This window comes from Panulirus ornatus, chromosome 2, assembly GCF_036320965.1.
Source record: "Panulirus ornatus isolate Po-2019 chromosome 2, ASM3632096v1, whole genome shotgun sequence".
In the NCBI taxonomy this organism is placed as follows: Eukaryota; Metazoa; Arthropoda; class Malacostraca; order Decapoda; family Palinuridae; genus Panulirus; species Panulirus ornatus.
In genome coordinates this window covers 70,411,179-70,425,017 of record NC_092225.1, presented here as the reverse complement: position 1 = coordinate 70,425,017, position 13,839 = coordinate 70,411,179, and the positions used below count along the sequence as shown (strand labels likewise).

The 13,839-nt window shown below is 48.4% G+C and overlaps 1 protein-coding gene across 2 annotated transcripts in view; it reads right to left on the bottom strand.

Moving 5' to 3' along the window:
* The window catches only part of LOC139757095 (uncharacterized), a 158,983-nt gene that overhangs the window by 121,402 nt on the left and 23,742 nt on the right, over positions 1-13,839 (bottom strand). The window contains exons 2-5 of one of the 2 annotated variants that reach the window (XM_071677188.1): positions 10,237-11,319; positions 9,844-10,015; positions 5,162-5,377; positions 1,866-2,009 (exon numbers count right to left, since the gene is read on the bottom strand). In XM_071677188.1, coding sequence (XP_071533289.1) covers positions 1,866-2,009; positions 5,162-5,377; positions 9,844-10,015; positions 10,237-10,955 — 1,251 coding nt within the window. In that variant the 5' untranslated portion in view covers positions 10,956-11,319. The remainder of the gene's footprint in view (positions 1-1,865; positions 2,010-5,161; positions 5,378-9,843; positions 10,016-10,236; positions 11,320-13,839) is intronic. The other variant, XM_071677196.1, reaches the window with a different exon arrangement.

Genomic DNA, 13,839 nt, shown 5'->3' with positions numbered 1-13,839 from the left:
AAATCATGGCGCCTGCTTTCGAAATTCGTTTGGTTCGCGACGCGGCGTCATCAGTGTAGCTAACGACTGCAAAGCAAGCACTAAAACGATTACCACACGACCAATACTTTATGCCACCACCACATCCAATCTCATGTTCCCTAAATCACATTCTTTCAGTTGGGTTTGGTCGCTCTCTTAATGCCGTAATAAAGACTATCCTACAGAACCGGTTGTCTACCTACACCCTGCCTGTAACTAGATTGGGCTGGGCAGTCAGTTAGATCTGCCACGACAGGTGTTGAGTCTGCGGTTCAGTGCCCCCCGGGCGCAGCCTCGCGTCTCTGGTACATACACACCGGCGTCAGGGGCACGCCGCCACTTGGCGCCCCCGTCGTCACGCACTGCCAGGAAACTCCTCCCGCCCGCCATGGGGTTGCTTAAACCTCCTCCCGCCCGCCATGGGGTTGCTTAAACCTCCTCCCGCCCGCCATGGGGTTACTTGAGCCTCCTCCCTCCCGCCATGGGGTTTGTATATCCTTCTCCCGCCCGTCATGGAAGAGTTAAGCCATGTTGGTGGGCTGTACTGATCGAGTGCTGCGGTATGCTTAGCAAAAACATTCATTTTGTCATCTGTCAAAAATCTCCAAACCAATTCCGACTCGCACAGTGTCTTCATTCTTCTAAGAGCCAATAAAAGTCCTGTCAAAGTTCAGCCATGCTGAGCCTGGTGAACATGTTATAAATTTTCCAAGGCATCTCTGTCCTTAACAAGCAGGTCCATACTTCATGCTACCGTAGACTATTTAACAAGGGATCCTCACAATACTTAACGCCTGGTACAACAAAATCAAACATAATACATCAGTATATATAGGACCACTGTTAAGCAATCTGATGGACGTGCAAGACCGTAAGAACGAACAGCGGGTAAATCAACCGACAACATGACTTCAATGATAGATTAGCCCTCCACCCCCAACAAACACACACACACACACACACACACACACACACACACACACACACACTACCACCACCACCACACTCCTTTCCTCTTAAGTAAATATAAAAACACAAGTTCGTCAACGCGGCCTAACAAACCATCTCGGCAGGTGCAGACAACTTTACAACCAGTGAATAACCCCAGGAACGTTTTTCAACCCTTGTATAGCAAGCATCATCCTCAAACAACAGGGGATAACTCAGACAAATGTGTCTCAACTCCCGGACGTTAACAGCTCCTAAAATAACTGTTAAGGAGCCTAAGTACGTATCTCAACCTCTGGGCATCCACCAGCATCCTCTAACTACAACTCTCAGTAAGCGTAAGCTGCCTGCTTGACAGAGAACGTACCCACAACATTTCATCAACCCTGATAAAGTCAAAGTCTCCTTTCATGAATATTTCCAGTACATGTCATATAACCTTGGTAAACAAATATCCGTGGAATACAAAGACATACAAACGGAAACGGACGAGTGGATACTTCCGAGGTTGTTTGTGATAGCACCGAGTCTAATGGTGACAGAATAAAACAGCAAAATGACTTAAAAGGGGGAATACCTTTTGCCTGCGGAGGGTCAAATAATGTCAGACGTGGATGTGAAGTATCTAAGTCTATTTCTAAACGTATCTATGGAGTTCAATTCAACTACTTGTTAGTACATCACAACGTATTTCAAAAAATCCTATCAGAGAAAAAAATACTTTACCTGATTCAGAGCAAAACGTTTCAGAGTAAAACGTTTGCCCACAAATCTGTATCAATTGCTACGGATGAAATTAGAGTAACCCAACCTTAAGCAGAGAACAAGATTGTCAAAGCCCTTTCTAACTGTTTCCCGACACCTTCCTACAACCATGAGAGGAGTGGGGGCTGTACCTGGTGGGCGTGCCACATGACGTCCATGTCGTAACACGGCACCAGGAACTGGTCTGGGTTGGCTTTCTTGAGGGCCAGGAACTGCCTGTACCGCCGCTCGCTGTGTCGCAGGAAGCCCTTCGTCCGGTGATGTGGCAGGGACACCTGTCATGAGGCACAAACACACAAGGTGTTAAAGTGGTACTGTACATCAGGTGAGGTGTACACACACACACACACACACACACACACACACACACACACACACACACCTTGCTTAGGCTGGTGTGTGTATCTCTAAACACACAGAGGAGAAAAGACAAGATACATATATATACAAGGTTATGAGACGGAGCAACAAGAGTGTAAAACACGTGTAAGAGACGAGGCAGCGAAAGCGTATACCTTTCTCCCCGTAACACACAAATAGCAATCACACTCGCACACACACCTGTCGCCAAGGTCCTCCTACCTTGGGAGACTAGTTGAAGACACCAACTGCCTGCCTGCAAGTTTTAGAATAGCATTTAGGTTCATGGATAAGGAACTGTTCAGCAAAGCTGTTCACATCCTACATAAGGCTAAAACCAGGGCATACTTCCCAAGTTTGGTCACCGCACCTACAGAAGCGCAAAGAACTAATAAAGGTGCAATGGTTAGCGACAAAGATGGTAATAGAATTAAGGGAGCCGAGTTACAGGGAAGGGCTAAAGGCTTTAATTGTGTCCACATAGGAAGAGAGAAGTGTGTGGGTAACCTGATCAATACCTATAAGTTTTTAGGCTAGGCTGATGATGTAGACCGTGATATACAGCTCTTCGAAAGATGTTGAGATAGAACAACCTAGCAGCCATAACATAATACTGGGCAAGAAACGTATCAAAAAAAGATGTAAAAAAGTACTACGTGAGCATAAGAGTGGTGGATGGATGGAGTAACCTTACGGACAGTATGCAAACGTTTAAGATGGTTTGAGATGGGGTTACAGGAGAGTATATTACCTCCTCGTACAGTAGAAATATGAAATTCCACACACACACACACACACACACACACACACACGTTGAGGATATGCGAGCACTACTGATGTATGCCTTTTACATGCACATACTGTCTTCGAGGTAGGATGAGACAGGTACGTGGTAACTCCTTAATGAATACATAATATATACCATCGCTGGCCCTGGAGAATTGACTCCTGTATCAGTACGGTTTCAACCCATTAAACAAACACTGAATATGACTTTCGCCCTGATCCTTAGTGGTCAGGTCAAAGGTGAGGTCATCCTACCCAAGTGTTGTACCATCGTACCATATCCGTTCTAAGCACGAATCCAAATCACCCATCATTATCCTGAAGGCATGACGATTACCAAACTTCAAAATGGCCTCTGGTAAACTGGGAATTACAGTACCATCGAGGCGGTAATGCGAAATGCTATCTCTGTGGCTACAAGGTCGTTGATGTCACGTAAATACGTACCGGCCACGTCTTTAATGAAACCATGTCAGTTAGCCACAGTATGCATGTCTCCTGGTCAGGTCATGCAAGAATATAACGAGGTAAAACTCTGAATGAATGCGTACAAGTCTGGCAAGGCTGAGAATGGATGATGCCGGGCCGATAATATAAACGCTAATGGTCAAAACGTGAGGCGTCAAGCCTACATACAATGGTAAATAATACATCCCGAGTCCGTCAGTCAATGAACTTGATACTGCATACAACTGTAGTGATCGTTCTGCACTAGTTTCGTAAAGGTGGTGTTACCGGACTCCGCCTGCAAGTGACGATGTTCTCTCATCATCCATCTCGCTCTAAAGCAGACCATGTCTATTTCTTTTTCTTTTTTTAAACACATGCTCGCCATTTCCCACTTGAGCGAGATAGTTCACGAACATTCCTCACTTGGCCCCCTGCTCTGTGCCTTCATTTGGAAAGTTATACAGGAGGAGAGGATATCCAGCCCCCTGCTCACGCCCCCTCTTAGTCGCCTTCTACGACACGCAGGGAATACGTGGGAAGTATTGTTTCTCCCCTATCCCCACGGACGGCGGAGAAAGAATGGTACGAAATATAAGAAATGGTATAAGTATGAAATATAAGTAAGGTGTAAGTATGACAACACAGGCCGTGCGGCACAGTCCTTCACGTCGGTCTGTCTGTATGTACCACGGGTGCTTATGATGCCATTACGGTCGAGGCGTGGCTCCGCGAACCACAGGTCCACTACTGACACACACAGCGAGCAATGTCTGAACCTTGATAGCTATAACACTGTCTCCCAAGCATCTCTTACTGTGCATTTTGGCGAAGTTTAAATTTCGTAAGCTTAATAAGGGAACATCTGGGATGTGTAGACGCGATGGATGTGTGGGTACAGGTGTAGAGGGGTAGGTGAGTAGGGGAAACGCATAATAAAAAACAAATTCTCCTAAAATTATGATTAAATGACCACATTTGAATACCTATTTTCACATCCAATTCATACACAGTGTTATAATACGCCAACAGTGTTCATGAAAAATAATCCTTGACATTATTTCACTTCTTTACCATACTTAAATCAACTGAAGGTGTACTTAACACGTACTTAACAGGAGTAAAGTGAGGATACATTCGATCCGACCTGTTAGGATGGTCTGGCCAAAGACCAAGTTGTAGTGAAAATCCATTAAGCCCAACTTGCGTCTGGTCAAAGGCCAGTTGTATCAAAGGTCTAGTTACGATAAGTGTTATGTGTAGTGAAGATATGAGTACAGGTCAATGGCCATTGGTGTTAAAGGTATGCCGAAGTGTTTATGTCGAGGATGAGCTGACGAGTCTGACAAGGGGGTGTAGTGAAGATGTATCTGTTAAGGGTGAAGAGAGTATAGGTATAGCTAGAGCACAATGAATATAAGTATTGCTGTATCTCTTCTACAGGGACGATGATTAACTGTCATAGTGCAGAAGGAGACATACTGCACTTGAACATATGTTTTCCTTTTTTTTTTTCTTACTTATCTTTGGAGTTGGTTTAAGGGTATGAAAGGAAAAAAACATCTTTACCAGAACCATTACAGAGGGGTTCATACACCACTTAGTCCCATAGAACAGCGTGCCATATGAGCAGAAGAAAGCATATCTACATGAGAAAAGGAGGGACCTTAAAACTATTCAATGCACAGAGATAATTAGGAATATATATGAAGTAATCAGTGTTTTGGTGTGTGGACGCGCATGTTTTTACCTCCAGCATTTTGATAAAAATCTTTCATCACTTATGTGAGAAAATCTAATAAGACATATAAAAACCTTGGGACCCAGTACTCACCTGGTAGTAGAACGCGCTCTGCCTCTCAACGGCGGCGCGCAGGTTGTAGGAGATGCGCGAGGGGGCAGCTCCCGGCGCGTCGACGTCCCCGTCCGTGGCGGCAACGCCTCCGTTGGTGTCAACACCATCGTCATCCGGCGAGTTCAGCAGCCACGGTTCGCGAGGGTATTCCGCCTCCCACAGCTGCCGACCCTTCTCCCGCGCCCTCTCTAGACCCTGCAGCAATGAAATGGACCAAAGACGATTACATCACCGATGTCAAGAGGTAGCCTTTATCTAATCTATCATTATATTCGACATTTTTGTTTCTTTGTAATAAGCTCAACTACTTCGATCTCTACGCCACAATAAAAACAAAGGTGCAGATTAGTCGTCTACATTTCTTTTTCTTTACAGTTTCATCATAAAAAATAAGTAATAGACCAAGAGGAACCCAAATGTTAAAGTAATATTAGAAGGACCCGATAATTTCTCTAAATTAATCCACCATGATGCCACGACAGTGTGCAACTTTCCTACGACACGATCCAAAATCTTAAATTTCAACGCTTCAAAATACTGCTTTTCTTTACAGCAGTAGACAGAACCAGTAGCATCTGTCTCGGGCAAGATCAGATATGAGGACACTTTTCTACGACACAGACGACCAAAGAACTCTCTACATCTCGGAGCTTCGATCTCGCTCCTTGCTAACTAGAGGAGAGGAGAGCAGTGGTTCGGAATGAGAGATGACACTGGTTCAGTCAGCGGGGAAGAGAAAAGAGTGATCAACGGTCGTTGTTTCTGACTGATTATGAAACTATGGTCAAAGGGGAAGGGGGAGCAACGACTGCTAGCACAGGGTAGATAATGAATCTCTGGTTCACAGAGTGAGGGACAGACGGTGGTTCAGTGAAGAACTTACGAACACAGTCGGTTTGCCGGGGATTCACAAACCGTGTGGATCTGTTGGGGGACTCATGCACAGTGCGATTTTACTGGGGACTCATGGATAGTGTGATTTTACTGGGGACTCATGGACAGTGTGATTTTACTGGGGACTCACGAAGTGTGGTTCATAGGGCTCTCAAGAATGTGGAGGGACTCGCTGACATTGTGGTTTACGGGAGACTGGAGGAAAGTGTGGGGGTTCTGTGGGATACAAAGATACCTCCGGTTGAACTGAGAGGGTGTTTCACCGTTCGAGTCGAGCTGCGTTGAGCGGTACTGTGAAACCAAGTGGTCGAGGAGTGGCATCAAGCAAGGAGGAGCCTTAGGGCGGCTGCCAACCTACTATATACACCACAACCATCACTGACCTCCCGTGACTCCACGTCGTCAAGCCAGCGACATCACTCTGGTCTCAAACATCCGTGGCCCTGGATAACCTGACCTCCCCCAGGCTGCTCCAACTTTACATCACCCATAACTTCCTCCGCCTCAATTTCAGGAATAAGTTCCCGCATAAAATAAAGGGTCATGTCCTATAAGGAATGTTTTACGCTGGGGCGTGAAATGTAAGTCTGGGCGACATGCCTTTAGTGGGGGGTGATGCTGGAGCGCTTATCATCACGCGTCTGCATGTGATGTCACACTACCGTGCTGACGTCACTAGCTGCACACGACGGCCTAGACGAAGGACGCCAAGGGTTCAAGATCCTCTCCCTCAGGAATGCAAAGTTAAACATTATAATCCTGGATAAAAAAAAAAATAATAGTTTCGCTTAATTATCATCGGAAGCGCCACAAAATAACTAAACAAAATAAAAAAAGAAACTCAACAAAAGAGTAACTGTTATTACTATGTGTTATACTAACCTGGTCAGGTATCTGATGTCACTGATCCTTGCAGCAAAATCACAACAATGAACAACCTCTGTCGGGACATGAGATACACTGCAGGGTGCGTGAGAGAGAGAGAGAGAGAGAGAGAGAGAGAGAGAGAGAGAGAGAGAGAGAGAGAGAGAGAGGGGGGAACAGCATGTCACCAAATGTCTCGGATAAGCTTTGACCAGAGATTGTATCGGTCCCTGGGTGTGTCGTGTGTAAACTCTCGTGCACGACGGTACGGGGTGTTCAGCCATCAAGAGTCAGGTTATAAGTCAGTATATTACACGTAAGGGTCGTACCGTCGCGCTCAAGGGCCGTACCGTCGCGCTCAAGGGTCGTACCATCGTGCTCATGGGTCGTATCATCGTGCTCATGGGTCGAACCGTCGTGCTCAAGGGTCGTATCGTCGTGCTCAAGGCTCGTACCGTCGTGCTCAAGGGTCGTACCGTCGTGCTCAAGGGTCAAACCGTCGTGCGCATGGGTCGTACCATCGTGCTCATGGGTCGAACCGTCGTGCTCAAGGGTCGAACCGTCGTGCTCAAGGGTCGTGCCGTCGTGCTCAAGGGTCAAACCGTCGTGCTCATGGGGTCGTACTATCGTGCTCATGGGTCGAACCGTCGTGCTCAAAGGTCGTATCGTCGTGCTCAAGGGTCGTACCGTCGTGCTCAAGGGTCGTACCGTCGTGCTCAAGGGTCAAACCGTCGTGCTCAAGGGTCGTACCGTCGTGCTCAAGGGTCGTACCGTCGTGCTCAAGGGTCGTACCGTCGTGCTCACGGGTCGTACCGTCGTGCTCAAGGGTCGAACCGTCGTGCTCATGGGTTGTACCGTCGTGCTCATGGGTCGTACCGTCGTGCTCATGGGTCGTACCGTCGTGCTCAAGGGTCGTACCGCCGCGCTCAAGGGTCGTACCGTCGTGCTCAAGGGTCGTATCATCTGCTAAACACAGACTTGACTGGTTGACTGCTAAGCGACACACTGTACCTCCACACTCACAAGTGATTCCACAGTGGATGATGGCAGGGCATTCGAAGGCCTGTAGCCATACCCCTAGATATTAAGGTTGTAGCCATACCCCCTAGGCTCAAGGGTTGTAGCCATACACCCCTAGACATACGGGTTGTAGCCATACCCCCTAGGCTCAAGGGTTGTAGCCATACCGTGGGTTCAAGGGGTGCAGCCAAGCCCCTGGGTTCAAGGGAGGGGGGTGCCCAACAGCCTACAGTCAAGGTCGTCAGGTTTAATCAGCTAGAACGCGGCAGGGGTGAGGCTGCCCCTTGCTCCACCACAGTGTCACTGTTTACATTTTTCCTTTCACCGTAGTCGTCCGCGTCAGACAGACACACTTCGTCTTCATGCTAACGTAAAACTTTCTGTTGTACAGTAGTGTGATGCAAACGGTGCGCTGCACCGGGTGTGGGCCTCAAGCTTTCCATCAGTGTACCCGGCGTGTTGTACCAGCGACGCACACAACCCACAGTAAGCAGACAGAGCTTCACAATACGTGTCATGAGAGTGCGTGTGTGGTATAACAACGACCAGCAGCAGCAGCAGGAGGAGGAGGAGGAGCAGAGGAGTGCGGTATAAGGAGTGTGCGGATACGGCGATACTCGGAATCCGTTGATGGAGTGTGTCGCAATACGTGTTTGTAATGACTTAGTTCTACTGTACGGCAAGGGAGCTGTACACGCCTTCGTGTGTGTAATTACCCATTTCTACGGTAGAGGAAGTGCTTTACACTCGTGTGTGTGTGTGTGTGTGTGTGTGTGTGTGTGTGTGTGTGTTCAATCTACGTATACTGTACGGGAAGGGAGTTTTACACCTCTTTGGACGAGTTTGTATGGTTAGACATTTGTACTGGACGGGGAGGGAGTTTTACACTCGTGTGTGTGTGTGTGTGTGTGTGTGTGTGTGTGTGTGTGTGTGTGTGTGTGTGTATGTGTGTGCGTCTGTATTAGATGGCACGTGCAAATGTTCGTGCGTGCATGTTTATGTGCTGAGCGCTCCCGTCACCAGGACACAAACACACACAAGGCAGAAGTGTCAAACATTAACACACGGGTAATACCACTGTCAGTATACAGAGGTAGGGTTGTGACGGATGTGTGTGTGTGTGTGTGTGTGTGTGTGTGTGTGTGTGTGCGGCTACGTAATTTCTACCTGTGTTGCGGAGAGAGTCTTACACTTGTGTTACCCAATATCTTAACCTTGTATATATGTATCATGCCTTTACTCCTATGTATGCATGCATATACACACACACACCAACCTAAACCTAAAGGGAGGAATGATAATCAGGGTTGGGTTCGATTCGAACCCATGTGGATCCGACCCCGGGCGGGACCCGTGCGTGACACGGTCGGTAACATTAACCACTACGCCACAGATGCCTGTCTGTGTGTGTGTGTGTGTGTGTGTGTGTGTGTGTGTGTGTGTAAGGCAGTGTCAAGAGACAGGGGAAATAAGGTCGACAGACACAATGCCAAAGGAGAGATCTACCAGTCCTATAGCAAGGTGGAGGGTCATGACAGTGCTATAACCAATACTACTGTGCAGGTAGTTAACAAGGGTCATGGTGGTTAAGCTACATGGGTAAGAATACTACAGTTAGTTAGCTAGTGAATTAGGGTCACAATGGCCTTACTGGGATATGATTCTCTCCAGGTGGACGACACAACCCTTGAGGTCTGATGGCCTGACCTATGACCTGGATTGGATGGTTGGGCCACCTTGCCTGAAGGTCGTACCGTCGTCTTTAAAGGAATTCTGAGCCTCCATGGGAGCTTGGGGTCATGTAAACCCAGCAGTCATGCATGACGGAGGAAGGCAGGCAGGCACTGGGCCAGTCGCGTGTCGGCAAATGAGGAGCTTTATACCTTCGGTGTCATGAGGCGGTGCGGGACCCGGGCGCCAGCCACAGCCAGACAATCTTGATGGTAATGCTGTGGAGCCAGCATGTGGACCAGCCACACCCAGTGAACGTCGTGGGGCGGCGCCGCACCCACCCACTCCCCACGACCAGCCACCGGCAGCCAGCACTCCTCGTACCTACAAACACACACACACACACATATATATAATTTTAGGCTCGGCAACAGTCTCCGTCGCGTTCTCCTGTTATTCATGCCAGCTATGGACAGTACAACATGTTATTACCACAGCTTGTGGCACTCGGCAATGTATACTAAATATGTGCACTTATGACTGTAAACAAACACGAGTGTCTGCAGAAAATCGTTTAATGTTCACGTACGGGAGAGGGGCCTTACCTGCGGAGTGCCTGGGAGACGAGGGGTCCACGATAGAGGCCGGGGTTACTGTCCACCTCGGCCAGGAAGGAGAGCAACCTCCTGGCTGCCCGCACCAGGTTAACCCCGATGCGCACCTGTCGCACTTGAGGCACGACGACAGAAGGCTCGCTAGGCCGCCCGTTGGAGGCTGCGTTCCCACCCGCCCTACGAGCCGACGGCCGGGCCATGTCTTTTGAATATGGGGGCAGGTCTGGGGCGCTCGGTCCGTACGTGTACACCGTCGTGTCTGTAGTGTCCATTGACGGTGCCGACGGCGCCTCGGGCGCATGCGTCGCTCTGGGTACCTGATTTGTGCCCGCCGACTGCGGCGACCCGCCGGCACTGTCATCGGCTGAGTTCATGGGTGATCCCTGGCAGGCTGGGGTGGTGCCCCCGACGTCCTCCTCCTCAGCGATGGGGGCACTGGGCGTCGGCTGAAACAATACGATCGCATGACGTGCCTGACCACCCGTGTCTTCTGTGTCACCTACATCTGATCCCACGAGGCCATTACTGTTACATCCTACTGGCTGAGGGTCGCCTTTGGCATCAACGGAGGGGCTGACATCGCCAGGCAGCGTCTGGACTGTTGAGGGAAGCGCTGCTGGAGGTACTGAGGTAGACATGTCGCGAGTCGGGGCGAGATCGGCACTAGCGGAGGTGCCCAAGCCGCAGCAGAGTGGGTGCTGAGGCTTCATCAGAACATGTGACTGAGTGACATCTGTCTTGGGTAGTGAGGCTGTGTCAGTGTAGGTGCGGGGTTCGTATCCCGTTGGGGGGGAACTGTTGCATCAGAGTAGGGGATCAGAGCAGGTGACTGAGTGTCCTCAGCCCGGATGAAGTGGCTTTGTCAGAGTGGGAGCTGGGTTTGTATCCCGGTGACCGGTACTGAGGCTGCATCAGACAAGGTGGTGGGGTCCCCACAGATAAGGTACCAGTGTGGCATTACAATGCATGATGTGAGGCAGCGGCAGAGGATACCTGGCCTGAACCAGAAGCAGGTGGTAGGGTGTCGTTAGCCAAGCAGAGACTGTGGGCAGTGTTATGTTACAGGGACGGAGGCTGTTGGGGAACAGAGAAAACAGAAAATATTACCAACTACGTAAGTACACATCTACAGTATTACCAACTAGGTAAACTAGGTACACATATACAGTGTTAACAACTAGGTACATATCTACAGTGTTACCAACTAGGTGCACATCTACAGTATTAATACATTCAAAAACAGCTGTGAATCAGAGAACCAGACCGTTAGTTGAGGCTACACAAACAAAAGCTTGTTATCATTTCTTCCTAATACAGTTAATAAGCATTTACTAACTACTAAACATCGACTGAAATGAAAACGTATTCTGGTGTACCAGAAAACGAACAAAATGTTTGGTGTCAAAAATATGTGCCTTTCCACTCTCCTCCAGGCTGTGTCTAGTGCAACATGGGGAGGTTATATTCAGTGTACATCTATGGGCTCTACAGCTGCTACGTCCTGTACATCTACTGCAAGCTGTCATGTGGTTTTGCATGACTGCATCCCACCCGCCTCCCACCACCAAGCAGTCATGGAGAAGGGGTAATGTTGATGAGGAGGCTCAATACCTGTTGAGGAGGGAAACTGGTTCCTCTATGGCACGTTACCCAGTCATCAGCAGGAAGAACTGAATGAAGATCACTATGTATAAGACTAACAGTATAATGGGGCGTGCGTCCGTACCACCGTGTGTGCGCATGCGCCTCAACGCCATCTGTTAACGGTGTGACGGGGTAATGCGTTGTGTAGCCAGGGCGTGGCCCGTCTCACGCCTTCTCAGGCCATTAATATACTGCTATAATGACACTACTGACATTACTGATGCACTTTAGGATCTCCCCTGGGCAGCCGATTTAAAACACATAAGAGCCAAAGTCAGAGATAACGTTACCTTTACCAATTTAAAATCAAAAGAAGAATTAAAGGGAAGATAAGATAAACCTCAGGAAAGTTCAAAAACAAAGTGGGTTAGGAGGTAGATAAATGGACTCCCGTGGTGTAGCGGTTAGCGTTCCTGACCATGACGCACTCACTGGCCGCCCAGGGTCGAGCGTATAGGTTCGAATCCTAGTTAGGGCAGTCGGTCCACAGTCAACCCAGCTGTCCTTTCTTAAGCTAACGTTACAATCAGGTTGAGGAAGTAGGGTTGGCTGTCCGGGGCATGGAATCGTAGCTTTACAGTAACTGTTTACCAAACACTTGTCTTAAAAAAAAATAACAATCGCTCGGTCAAGTCTTGGAAAAGTAACTTGGTTATCCTCCATTCAAGGCTAAGAAAAATAACCTGATTACTCTCCAGTCAAGTCTGGGAAAAATAACTTGGTTATTCCACAGTCAAGTTTTGGGAAATGTAACTACGCTATTGCCGTCATGTGGTAATTAGTAACCAGGTTAGTCCCTAGTTAAGTCTTAACCAGAAAATAATCACAAATTTCAGAAAGAAGTAATCATCAGTTCAAACCTAATAAAAAAAATATTCACCCACACAGTAAAGTCTACGAAAAAATAAAATGGTTATTGGCCAAGTACAAGAAACCACTTAATTATCTGGACAACGAATACTTTGATAACATTCATAAGAGAAAAAAATTACATCAGCGGAGTTTACACGCAAGAACAGGTAGAACCCAATCAAATTCTACACAAGGAACTGGTTATCATAGCCCGCTCTGTTATCTCAAAATCCCGGGCGGTAAAAAAAAAAAAATTAGGTTATCAAGTGCTATAAGTAGGGGGTCCCCACCTGGCCATGTTTTGGAAGATAATACACATTACTTAATGAAAAGTAACATAAAGTCTGGGAAAAGTAACTTACGTACTACCACTACATTAACTCGTAATTTCAAACTTTCTAATCGACAGCATTCCAACGTTCATCCTATTTCCCCCCCATTCCTTCCTCCAGTCTGCCCATTGGGGCTAATGTACTTATCTCTGACTAACAACAATGAAAACAAGAAGAGGCAGAGAGAGAGAGAGAGAGAGAGAGAGAGAGAGAGAGAGAGAGAGAGAGAGAGAGAGAGAGAACGCAATTCATCACATCCTACACCACACACACACACACACAAGTAAAAGAGCACAAGTTAACACCGCAAGTGAAAAGGTCACCTCCGGCGAGGCTGCATCACTGGCCGACCTGTGCCAGTAATGGCACCCTGAACACACACACAGGCCGACCTGTGCCAGTAATGGCACTCCGAGCACACACAAGGGCCGACCTGTGCCAGTGACGGCACCCCGAGCACACACAAGGGCCGACCTGTGCCAGTAACGGCACCCCAAGCACACACAAGGGCCGACCTGTGCCAGTAACGGCACCCCGAGCACACACAAGGGCCGACCTGTGCCAGTAACGGCACCCCGAGCACACACAAGAGCCGACCTGTGCCAGTAATGGCACTCCGAGCACACACAAGGGCCGACCTGTGCCAGTAATGGCACCCTGAACACACACACAGGCCGACCTGTGCCAGTAATGGCACTCCGAGCACACACAAGGGCCGACCTGTGCCAGTGACGGCACCCCGAGCACACACAAGGGCCGACCTGTG